The 11,961-nt window shown below is 37.8% G+C and overlaps 1 protein-coding gene across 1 annotated transcript; it reads right to left on the bottom strand.

Annotated features, from left to right (window-relative positions):
* Positions 1-216: 216 nt before the first annotated feature.
* On the bottom strand, positions 217-7,762 carry CSF3 (colony stimulating factor 3; the record flags this gene model as incomplete). Its single annotated transcript, XM_081346196.1, has 5 exons — positions 217-375; positions 1,645-1,791; positions 3,779-3,886; positions 6,521-6,681; positions 7,630-7,762. The coding sequence occupies 5 exons, from the start codon at positions 7,760-7,762 to the stop codon at positions 217-219; spliced, it is 708 nt and encodes a 235-aa protein (XP_081202322.1).
* Between the last annotated feature and the right edge of the window lie 4,199 nt (positions 7,763-11,961).

The raw sequence follows: 11,961 nt of genomic DNA, 5'->3' as shown, positions 1-11,961 counted from the left end.
CTAATATTTTTATTTCTCTTAAGAGCTAAATTTATCAGGATTACTTTATTTGTCTCCTACTTTCAGTAAAATGGTGCATAAAAATTTAAAATAAATTAAAAACAAAGAGAAGCTGGAATTCTACCCGTCAGAGCAGTCTTGTCAAGCAAAAGCAAGTCTTAGGACTTCCTTCTGTGTACAGAACTATTTCAGCTTCAAGGTCTCCATAGATTCCCTTTATGTGCTACAGTGCCTCAGGGCCCGGAAAACCATATCCATAAATATCTGGAGTTTGCAGAGAACCAGGTAACTTCCAATTTCTCTTTGAACTTCCACAAATTTAGGCTCATTTTCTGCCTGTGGATAGACAACACTGGTCAGGCTGCTTTCTTCCATCTGAAAAGAAGATTGGGGAAATTGAGGAATCTCAGATTAATCATTAACATTTGCATATTAATTCCAGCAATATCCAAATTGGCCAGCATGTTACTCTTGGATCAATCCTATTGCAGCCAATGTTGTCACTATCATACTACCCACAAAGTCCTCTTCAATGACTTTATTTTAACAAATAGGCTGCTTGTGTCATGGCAAGGGGTAATGGGATGTAATTCAGCAGGGAAAAACATGGTCCCAGCCTCCAGAAAAGCAGAGTATTTTTGCTCCACAAAGAGCAGTGGGTCAAGGGATATGCTCATAAATACATTTTTGAGCTGGTGCAAGCAAAATAATGCACCCAGATATATTTACTTCCTCGTGCATACGCATATCCCTACGCTCTGCTCTTCCACAGTTGCAGCAACAATTTTATAAGGCATGCTTGAGGATTGCCTCAGCTCACAGGGAGCAGTTTGTATAAGTTAGGATTAATACATGAACAGGAAAAATACTCATGCCATATAAAGTTCAGGACAGTAGAAAGGTGTGCAAAAGCCAGGCATATATATAAATATAAAAAGCAATGATCTTAAGTATTTATTACTTTGAAATTTATGCTTACAAAATGACAAAGGCAAAGTTTCTTCCTTTTATAAGACCAGATATACAACAAGTAATGGTAACAGAGGTTATTCCCGAAGATGAAGTGGGGCTAGAAATTTAAAAAATCTCCCTGCAAAGTACTTTTGACTGTATTTGAGTGCCGAAGCAGTCCACTACTTAGATCCTATTTAAAAGCATCCACCAATTACAGGGACATGGCTTTTCTACGAGGACTGAGTAGTATGCATTTTGCAATTACTAGGGCCAGAGTACTTTGGATCTAAAAAAAAGTGTTCTGGAACATGAAAATAAGCCGTGTGTTCAATAGCAGGAAAAACCCAATGGCTTTCCCTTTCACAGCTATTGTGTGATTCCAGAAAAAGATGCAGTCTTTGAGTGTTGCAACAGATGCTATATTCATGCTCCATGTATCCTTTGGAAACTGAATCTAAAGTACTCTTCAGTGCTCATATCTGCAATTTTTAGAAACTTACTTTCATAGTTCATTAACATTCACCAAGACATTGGTAATGTCCAGGTAGGTGACCTGCTAAATTATTATAGCAGATTCACACATGCATACCTATACTAAACATTTTTTTGATATTCCTATAGAACTGGGTAGTTTCTCCTACTTGGCTCTGATCCTTTCACAACTTAACGAGTTATTATGCAACTCCTCACCTGTTGTTGAATGTTGTGGGACAAGTTGGAAATATCCAGTTGAATACCAAGTACTTGGTCAGTGTAAGTTATTAAGATTTGGCGAATATATGAGAGATAACCAGAATAGGTTTGGAGGCCTGCCTGTACCTGATTGAAGCATCTTTCCTACATGATATAAATGTAATAGGGAACGAAGAAAAGTTATTATGCATTCCATTCTTGTGCAAATTTCAGTAAAAATTTTATTTTATTACACTGGTGCTGTACAACTTGTGTTGAGAGACAAGTCGAGCTCTGTTCTCCAGAAAGTGGACACGGTTATTGAAATTATGAATAATGTTATTTCCACGATAAAATGTACATATACTCTGACAACAAACCTGATTTTGCTGTGCCACAATTAAAAGCTATATTAATTACAATTGAGATTAGAGGTAAGGAAACAGTGACACTACCCAGGATGAAATGTTAGGTTTGGCTTAATATGGATAAATATGGATGATTTCTACTGTTGTAAATTAAGCAATGAAGGGTAAATGGAAGAATAAAGAGTGACTCTATTTCTGTACCATTTTAAGCTATGACCAGCCAGTATATACTAGGAATTAATAGGTTAACATTGGAAAAATTAAGTTATAAAAGGTAGAAGCCAGAAAAACATGTTTTGAATAAACATATATTTTAATTATTAAATAAAATGGATGTAAATAATCTATCTATATGGTCGCTGCAGATTTCCATACACTACACTTGAATTTATAGCTCTTAAGAAATATTTATTGGATAGGGGAATTTTCTCTTAATGCTATTATCAGTAATATTTACCTATTTTGTAATATTCTTCTCTGGAGATGTTGGGTATCCCAAGATTATCATATTGGATAGATATGTAAAATATGAACACTCTGAAACTAAGGTCAGCTTTTTTAAAAATATCCATATTGTAGACTCAAGCTCAGAGCAGATTTTTAGAACTAGGACATGAGTGTGGCAGAGGCAAAGTAATATTAAAATAACTGCATTGCTGTTTCATTACTGTTTAGGTTTGCCTGTTCACCTTTTAAGGAATAACAAAGATTTCAAAGTTGAATTTGACACTAGCAGTGCTAATGGCCAAATTTAAAGTAGGCATCCATCAAGAAATTATGTGTACTTTTACACTTTATAAGAAGGTTGTCAGTCAAAGCCCTGCTAAAAAAGATTGTTTATGTTTAAAATGATTAGAATTAGAAAAAAGATGGGCCAATGACAATGCGGTTATTTCATCCCCAGTGAAATCAAGCTACTGATTTAGGTAATTACTGATATTACATGGATTTACAGCAAATGGTACATATTCTTGTTATGAGGAATGTGGAAAAAACCTGAACGAATAGAGGTAACAAGAGAGTTTATGTAGCACATTCACAGACAAGGTAGGTGTTTGAAGGACCAGGTACCATTACTGGCTTAAAATCAATATTGCTTTATTTCTGCTTTTATATATGTTTATAGATAATACAATGTCCATGAGTGTCTTTGTACATATGCAAACTGTTAATTATTAAAATAGGAAAAGATCCTCCTGAGCAACAACACAGGTCCTGTCTTACCGCATTCAGTTTTAAAGATATTTGTTTTCCTTCAGCAAAAAAAAATTGAGAAAGAGACATATGATAAAGTAAAGTATCAGCTTTTTAGCATTATCTTTGCTTACAAATACACCTCTGAGAATCAAATAGTTTGCAAAATCATTTTTAGGAAATTAAAAATGGTTGGTGGCTAAAGTCAAGTGCTCTGTCTTCTGAAACAAAACAATTACCATCTAGAAAAAAGCCAGTCTGGATAAAAAAGGATCCCCAAAATATAGAGGGGTGATTAAGAAATATCCTAACAAGCTTACTTATAAGAAAGGATACTTAGCCAGTCATGCTGGCTGGAGAATTCTGGGAGTTGAAGTCCATATGTCTTAAGTTTGCTCAGTTGAGTCTAGGCAGCCATTTTACAAACACCACATATAGAACCAATTTGTGAGAACACTACAGATGCACTTAAAAATCCCAAATATTGCCATGATTGATTTCTTTCAAAATTATGTGCTGCTAGCCTATTACTTCTTTGGTTGAGGAGAAAAATTATTTCAGGTTCCAATCAGATTGGTATTGCTACTTACCATGTCACAGGGGTCTTGTTGGCAATGGGAGATATTAACTTGTTGAATGCCCAAGAGTTTCTCTATTGTTATTAGTTCTCTGTTACTGCCAAAGCTGAATGCTCTACGCTGGAGGGGAAAAAAAGAAAAGATAATCTGAAAAGGTATTTCTGTGATTCCAAAAAGGAGCAAATATATATGAGTGCTTTTATATCTTTGCTCCCTAAAAGCAGTGTTACAAAATCCTTCCCTAATCCTATTTTTACTATACTTCAAAATCCAATGAAGCTCAGAGAAGCTGAGCAAGGTTTAATGTGTATTTATTAAAATAATGCATATTAACTTAGTTATATGAATATAAAGAATTTAATAAGGTAGGCCTGATATGCAAATAGCAGTATGGAAACAGGGCTGAATAATGCTGCATTTTGACACAGCAAATACTTATCTTGAGGCTCAACATTTAAAATTTCCCACTAAGTTTCTAAATCTTTAAGCAGGATGCTTTAAAGTGCATGAGTAATGTCAGAAGCGGAAATCTCAGAAGCCAGTGAGAACTGTTGGATATGACTTCCAGCGATTAGGAGATTTTGACTGCTCTTTATATCTTTTCATCTTCCTCGTGATTAACAAAACAAATTATGCTCTACTAAAATAGGGAGTTGAACACATATTTACTAACAGGGAGCTGGATAGTAAAAACCAATCAAAGTTAGTTGTGACTAAGGTAATTTCTTCACTAATAGCTAACAGCACCTTTGGAGTTATTCAGCTATTGTTGGACCAAAAACAACAGTAATGAGAACTTTAATATTGCTTCAACAAAATCTGAGTGATTTTATGAAAATACCAGAAGTCAGTGGAGAAATGATCAAAAAATCCTACTGGATTCATTGAGGTTCCCTGAAGTATATAATACAGTGAAACCTGATTCAACCTTTAAAACTGAGTGAAACATGGCACAATTTACAGTGAAGACAGGATTTAGGATTATTCTTAAAATAAAGGTTAAATTTTACCTCTGAATTTTTAGTTCTATTCACCATAAGCTACTCTTACATTAACCACTATCCATACAATCCAAACTAAAAAACTGCTATTGTATTTAAAGACCTGCAAAGGAGCATCAAGCAGTTAATTTCACTCCCTTAAATTATTTCCCTTTGTATTTAATAAGCCTTAATTACAATATATTGTATATTCATTTGATAGATTCAATCAAAATATTCCTTCCCAACACCCAAAGAGGAAGGCATCAGGAATGCCAAATTTGCTAGCTTGTTTGCAAACAATTTTCTCCTTTGACGTTTTACATTTTGAATTGGCACAATATTACATTTATTCCGGAAGCACGAGACAAAAACACTTGTGTAATTTTAGTAGGGAGGGGCCCTGTTCACAGTTCTAGGAAATGCTATATGAGATTAAAATTATTTAGAAGACTGAACTGTAATTTATGGGAAGTACTAGAAAAGGAACTATCAGAATGATGTCCCAAGTATTTTAATCTGAAATTTTCAGACCAATTTGAATTTTGATTTCCTGTATGTATAGTGATCTAATTATTTCAGTCTATAACTTTTCTGTTATGTCATATTGCAGGAGAAGATATTTTGGCACCACGGACATCAAGTTACCTCTGAGTAACACTCTTCATGCCCTCCAGGTTTTCAGTAATCCTAAATTTAAACCGTATGCTCTGCAGATGTTGCTGGACTTTAACTGCTGGCTTCTTTCATTACAGCTGTTGAAAGCTGAAATTCAACATTGGCAGGACTACTAGTTGTCCAACTCCCACAAGGGTTTGGGTGGGTTGATAGGTTGCTGACCAAATTCAACACTTGCATTGAAGGCCCATGTGGTTTTATAACATGAAGCATCTACTAACTAAAAAAGGATGTAACATGGTCATAGTTATAATCAGCTATCCTAACTGATCTTCTGATTAATAATTCAGTTCCTTTGTTCAAGAATGCAAGAATATCTACAGAAGGTATCAGTTGTGAAGTAGTACATTAGTACGTCTAATTGCACGCTGAAAGCACACCATCAAAAATATTAATGGCTTAAAGCCATATCTGAGCTACCTTATCTCATATAAGGCTTTTATATTACTCAGATTCTTCCCCAAATCTTTCCTTGTTATTTAAAATTATGCATTGATTTAAGTACTGATTCAAAGGGTCTTTTTAGCTTTGATATTCTATGAACTATCATGTCAGCGGAAGAAAATAAGAACACTTCAAATTTGTTACTTCAATAGATTTGATATGACAACTTTGTTCCCTCCCACTATTCATTTTCCATTAGTCTGAAATTCTGCTGTATCACTGCAATATAATAGGGATAGTTTATGAATTTTAGATTAATTTCAAAATAGGATTTCATCTAGCTATATTACACCTCAAATTCCTTAAAAAAATTAAGACTGAATATTAGAAGAAAAAACCTTAAACTACCAAGACTGCAGCTATATATCTACTTTATTTGCATCCTTGCAATGGAGGACTTACCCAATATAGCTGGCAAACATTTTAATCAAAGTACCCTAAAGAATCAATAGATTACTGGTTTTCCTCTCCCATGACAGATTCTTTGCTTTTTGTTGGAAAGAAACTTGATATGCATCAATTTAATACATGATTGACTCAAAAGCCAATTCATAAATACTCATAACATGCCTCCAATCCTTTAAAATAACTTGAGAAAGTTGGTTGACAAATTATGTGTGTTTGTAGATCTCTTTACCCAGCATATACTTACCACAAGCCTATTCAATGCAACGAGATCAGCCTTTATTCTGATGACAAACTCCTTATTTTTCGAAACAAACTGGTGCAAACCAGGATCTCCAGAAAATTCTGCATGAGGTGCAGCTGAGCACATTAGCCAAGAAAGCGCAATACTGACAAGAAGAAGACCACCTGGAAAAATAAAAATATACACAATAGTGAGGACTGCTCTATGAACTGCACTAAAATATTTAGCCGGCACTAATGTCTAAAAGACTGAAACCATTATTAGACAGTTATGATTTATCATTTATCAGCTCCAGCCTACCATCTTCACTTACGGACTCCCTTCTGCCGCTTTTTTTTTTTTAAAGGAGAAGTGGATCTGAAGGGACGCCGCTCAACTCTCCATAGCTCGAGCCAAGAAGAAACTGTAAGGTAGCTGAGCGCCAGTGGGTGGGAAAGTGATTCCGTCAGAATTAAGTGTATCATTCTAGCACGTGCAACAAACTCACTGACACTCAGCCCAGAATACTGGTCTGCCGCTTTCGTTTCCCAACCTTTCCAAGTCAGGGACGTCTCTATCACGTGGCAACGCTCTTTATTTCAATCTTTGGCTTCTCCTGACGCGAGTCCCGCAAGAGTTACGGCGGGTTTTTCGAAACCCAGTTGCCCAGCTCGTTTGAAAAAGGTGACAATATCAGTAGGCTGGAAAACGAAGCCGCGTCTCTCCCCCTCTAAACTTTTGGGAGAACTTCGAAGCACCTAAGCCCCCTTTTCCTTCCCTCTTAAACGTACAAAGGCCAGTCTTGACCTGTGAAACTAAAACAATTTCACCAGCTCGTTTTATTTCCCTACAGTCAAATCCAGAGAGAATGGGTCTGCAAGCTGGGCATCGTTCCTGGAGGTGGTGCTAAGGAGGAGCGGCTGGAAAGGGAAGCCGGGACCCGTCCTCCTTCTTTCTCTCTGCCGCAAAGGTGGGCAATAGTTCCAAAGGCGGCGGAAAAGTTCTCCGTGGAGTCCTCGCCCCGAAGGACGCCAAAAAGCTGCCCTTGCTGAGCAAGGCGCCACCACGAGGAAACTTACCCTCTCGTCTCGGGCCCCGCCAGACCGCGACGACCTGCCCCGAGAGCTACTTACTCCGTGCTGAACTCATCCTTTCTGCAGGAAAACCTTTGGTCTCGCCCACTTTCTTCGAAAACGGCTTGCTGGTGATGCGGGAGGCTACTGGCGAGCGGATCCCTAGGTTGCTGTGAATCAAACTGTTCTCCATTGGGGTTATTTATAGGGAGAACAATTCGGGAACTTCCTCCGGACGGTGAAAAGAGGGAGGGGCACTAGAGGCTAATTGAGTGGGGTGGTTTTAGGCTATGACTCTCACATTTTTTTCGTTTATGCACTAATTACGGTAAATTCTAAATCCACTGAATGTCCCTGATCAGGGGCGGGGCGGGGCGGAAGGTGATGAGGACCTGGAGATTTTCTCCGTTTCCCCACGTGTGAAATAGTTACACAGGTAACTGGGTTTGTTTAATTGAAACCTTAAAGAATTCAGAACTGGTTCAAACATTGGTACAACCTTTTGTGGTCTTTTAAAACTTGATTGGAGTTATTGAAGACTTTGGTCTTTTTAAAAAGAAAGACCAGTAAGGAGTTTAAGCTTCATGTTTGAAAATAATTTTATGGAAAATAAAGTCAGCAACAAAACGTGACTTTTTTTAAAAAAAAAGGTTTCTCTCCTGATTTAATTTAAAGAGAGTTTATAACTAGGAGATGGTGTATTTTCCCAACCTTCCAGAGGCATTTTATTACTTCAGGTTTTGCGTCCATCTTTCCTCATATATTCCTTTACTCCTTTCCAATATTTATTTACTCTAGATCCATGGATTGGTTCCAGAATTACAGCAGTCTTATCGGAATAGGGCTTGACAAACAAACTCATTAATCATAATAGCCCTACGCAATCTATGGCAAACCCTAGATCTGGTCAGGCTTGAGCAGTGACTTGAAAAGAATGGTATTTAACAGGAAGAAATGAGATTCTGAAATCTGCCTAGTAAAAATAAAAGGCATGAGTAAGATGTGGAGACTTGATACAGTACTACATGTGAAACAGATCTAGTGTTTTGTCAACCCCACGTTCCCAGAGCATCCAGACTGATACAGCTACCTGAAAAGGTAAATGCTATCTTGGGGCAGCATAGAGTCCGTGTCATGAGAAGTAATTGTTTCACTCTACTGGGTCGTGCTCAAACTTCACTTGGAATACTGTGTTCTATTCTGGGCACCAGTTTTTTTAAAAAAGATGAAGGACAAATTCAGCCAGTTCAAAGGATGGCTGGTATCTGAATCCCATCAGGAATGGCTAAAGGATCTAGGTGTGCTTGACCCACGAAAGAGATGACTTGTGGGAAGGTCAGATAGCAGTTTACAAATATCTGAAGACTTGTCATATACAGGTAGTCCTTAACTCACAGTTGGTTGCTCAGCGAACAAAGTCACAATGGATCCCCCAAAAGATACAACCCCTTCCAAAGTTCTGCCAGCTGTCCTCCCCCATATGATTGCATGGCCATATTTCAGGTGCCTGCAACCAGCCCTGCAGGCATGTGAATGCAATTTATATCATTTTTGCCAAAAAACCAAGGTTTACTTTCAGTTTTTAGCAAAAATGCTCCAGAGTGAATGATGAGTTCACTTAATGCCCATAGCACTGATAGACAACTGCTGTAAAGATTGTACAACTGTGTTGGATACAGTATGACCTGCTGCATAAAGGGTAGACTCCATTACGGTCATAAATTGAGAACTATCTGCAGAAGAATTGGATTAATTCTGTATTGCTTCAGAGAATAGAATAAGAAGCAGTAGATTAAAACTACAAGGAAGTACGTTCAGGCTAAAATGCAGAAGAACTTCCTGAATATACAAATTGTGAGCCAGTATAGCAGGCTGCTACTTGAAGTGAGGACTTCTCCTTTGAAGGTGTTCAGGGGCTGGATATTTATGTGTCAGAGGTGCTCTGGTGAATTCTGCACTGAACAAAGGTTTGGACTAAATCTCTAATATTCTTTTCATCTCCATGATTCTATGCAGATTCACACATCATCATTATTATTTCTCCAAACTTAGTTTACCCTCTGACAAAGAGCTGAACTGAAAGCACGGGTAGTCCTCAACTTTCTGTTGCGAAGTGAGACAGTTGTTAAGTGAATTTTGCCCTATTTTACAACCTTTCTTGCCACAGGTGTTAAGTGACTCACTGCAGTTTTTAAGTTTGTAACATGGTTGTTAAGTGAATCTGGCTTCCCCATTGGCTTGGCTTATCAGAAGGTCGCAAAGGGTGATCGCGTGACCCCAGGACACTCCAACCGCCATAAGTATGAGTCAGTTGCCAAGCATCTGAATTTTGATCACATGACCGTGGGGATGCTGCAATGGTTCGTGAATGTGAAAAAACGGTCATAAGCTATTTTTTCCAGTGCCTTGATAACTTAGAATGGTCACTGAATGAACTGTTTTAAGTTGAGGACTAACAGTTTGAAAATGGAAAAGTTAGACAGGCCTTGAGCATCTTTTCTTCATATAGTCTCGCAGTGATCATTCAGAAGCAAGTAGAATTGATGCTGGTGAAGATTCATTAGAACAGACATGTCAAACACAAGGCCCGGGGGCCAGATCCGGCCCGCGAAGTGGTTTCATGTGGCCCGTGAAGCCATCCTGGAAACAATGAGGGAACGGCCCCCACTGCCTTGGCCCTGGCCCAGAGACCCTCCTTCTGCCAGAGACCCTCAGATCTGTTCCACTCCTGCCCAGGCCCCCATAGGCACTCTTGATGCAAACAATGTAGAGCTGGCCATGCCCACCCAGTAGGCCATACGCACTCTAGCCACACCCACCCAGTAGGCCACGCCCATCCTGGCCACACCCACCCGGCCTCCTGAGGGCAACCACAATGCTGAAATTGAGTTTGACACCCCTGCATTAGAACATAGAAATCATTTATTCTGGCGTTAGACCCAAGTCTCTGAAGGATGCATACTGTGCCTCCGATCAACATGATAGTTCTCTGTTCTCTGCTATTTGTATCCTCTGGATATTACTTCTGACCATTTTTGTGGACAGCACTATCTAGGAGGAATATCGGTATATAATAACTAGATATATATCCAGATGCATACAGTATATATGTGTCTACATAAGTTAGACGTATATTTATTTATTTTATTTGTTATAATATTTATATCCCACCCTTTATTTCAGGAGTTCAGGGTGGTGCCTGACGGTCCTTCTTTCTTATTTTTCCCCACAACAACTATCCTGTGAGGTAGATATTCTGGATGTCATGAAGCTTAATTTTAAATGTTTTTTCCACCTCAGCCTTTTATAAAAGTTCTCCAATATTTTTCAGGGATTGCTGTCATATATTGCTTTCTTTCATGAGAATGCCTATTTGGGCAAAGAGACATTCTTGTAAATAGAGGTAGATCTGCTCCTTTGTTTCCTAATGTGAGAGCTTCCTGTTCAATGTTTAATCTAACAAAATCTTTAAATTGATCTTAGTTTCTTCTACTATCCCTATGGTCCTATTCAGACATTCTATTTAGAGACTGCATTTTTAGAATTGCGTATACCCCTGTTTCTCAACCTTGGCAATTCTTAAAATGTGTAGACTTAAACTCTACAATTTCCCAGCCAATCTCTATACCCTTGTGTATATATAGATATGGATCTTTTCAAACCAAAATGGTTTTGATCCATCCAATGTGCCTTGTCGACTGGATGGATCTGCAAATGTATGGGTTAAAATGGCCAGAAATTAATGATGTATTTTTCTTTCCTGTATTATCCTTGCTATAGATAACCATGTAACTTTATAATCTGCCCAGAGAATTTTTGTTCTAGAATAGAGTAAAATGTAATAAAACAGAATAATATCCCCAGCCAGCATTGGATCATTTTAACAGGGAACCTGGATTGATTCCAATTTAGGAAGGTTCTTTTTAAAGAATGCATGGTGGATTAAAGCTAAATAATGGTCTGCAGAACAGCTGTCCTTTATTCTTTTTCTATGTATTTGGCTAACATGTTCCTACTATACTGTATATAGTGTCCACTATGTTTGGTAAGCTTTAGGCTAGATCTACACTATGTTAGTCTAGCTTTAAAATATATTTGAATGTTCGTGATTTAACACTTAAATAGTGAACACTGCCCCTTTAATTAAAAAACCCCTAACCCTGTTTGTTTCTATCCTCAGTAATTGGGGACCTATACAGGTAGTCATCATTAAGTATTACTAAACAAGGTGCTTGTTGAGTAAGTCGCACCTGATTTTATGACCTTTTTTGCCACAGTTGTTAAGCAAATCACTACAGTTATTAAGTGAACCAACAATAGTTAAATGAATCTGGCTTTCCCTGCTGACTTTGCTTGTCGTAAGCTGGCTGGAAAGATTGCAAATCGTCATCA

Source organism: Vipera berus (assembly GCF_964194415.1).
Source record: "Vipera berus genome assembly, chromosome: Z".
Classification (NCBI taxonomy): domain Eukaryota; kingdom Metazoa; phylum Chordata; class Lepidosauria; order Squamata; family Viperidae; genus Vipera; species Vipera berus.
This window is presented reverse-complemented; position numbering and strand designations above follow the sequence as displayed.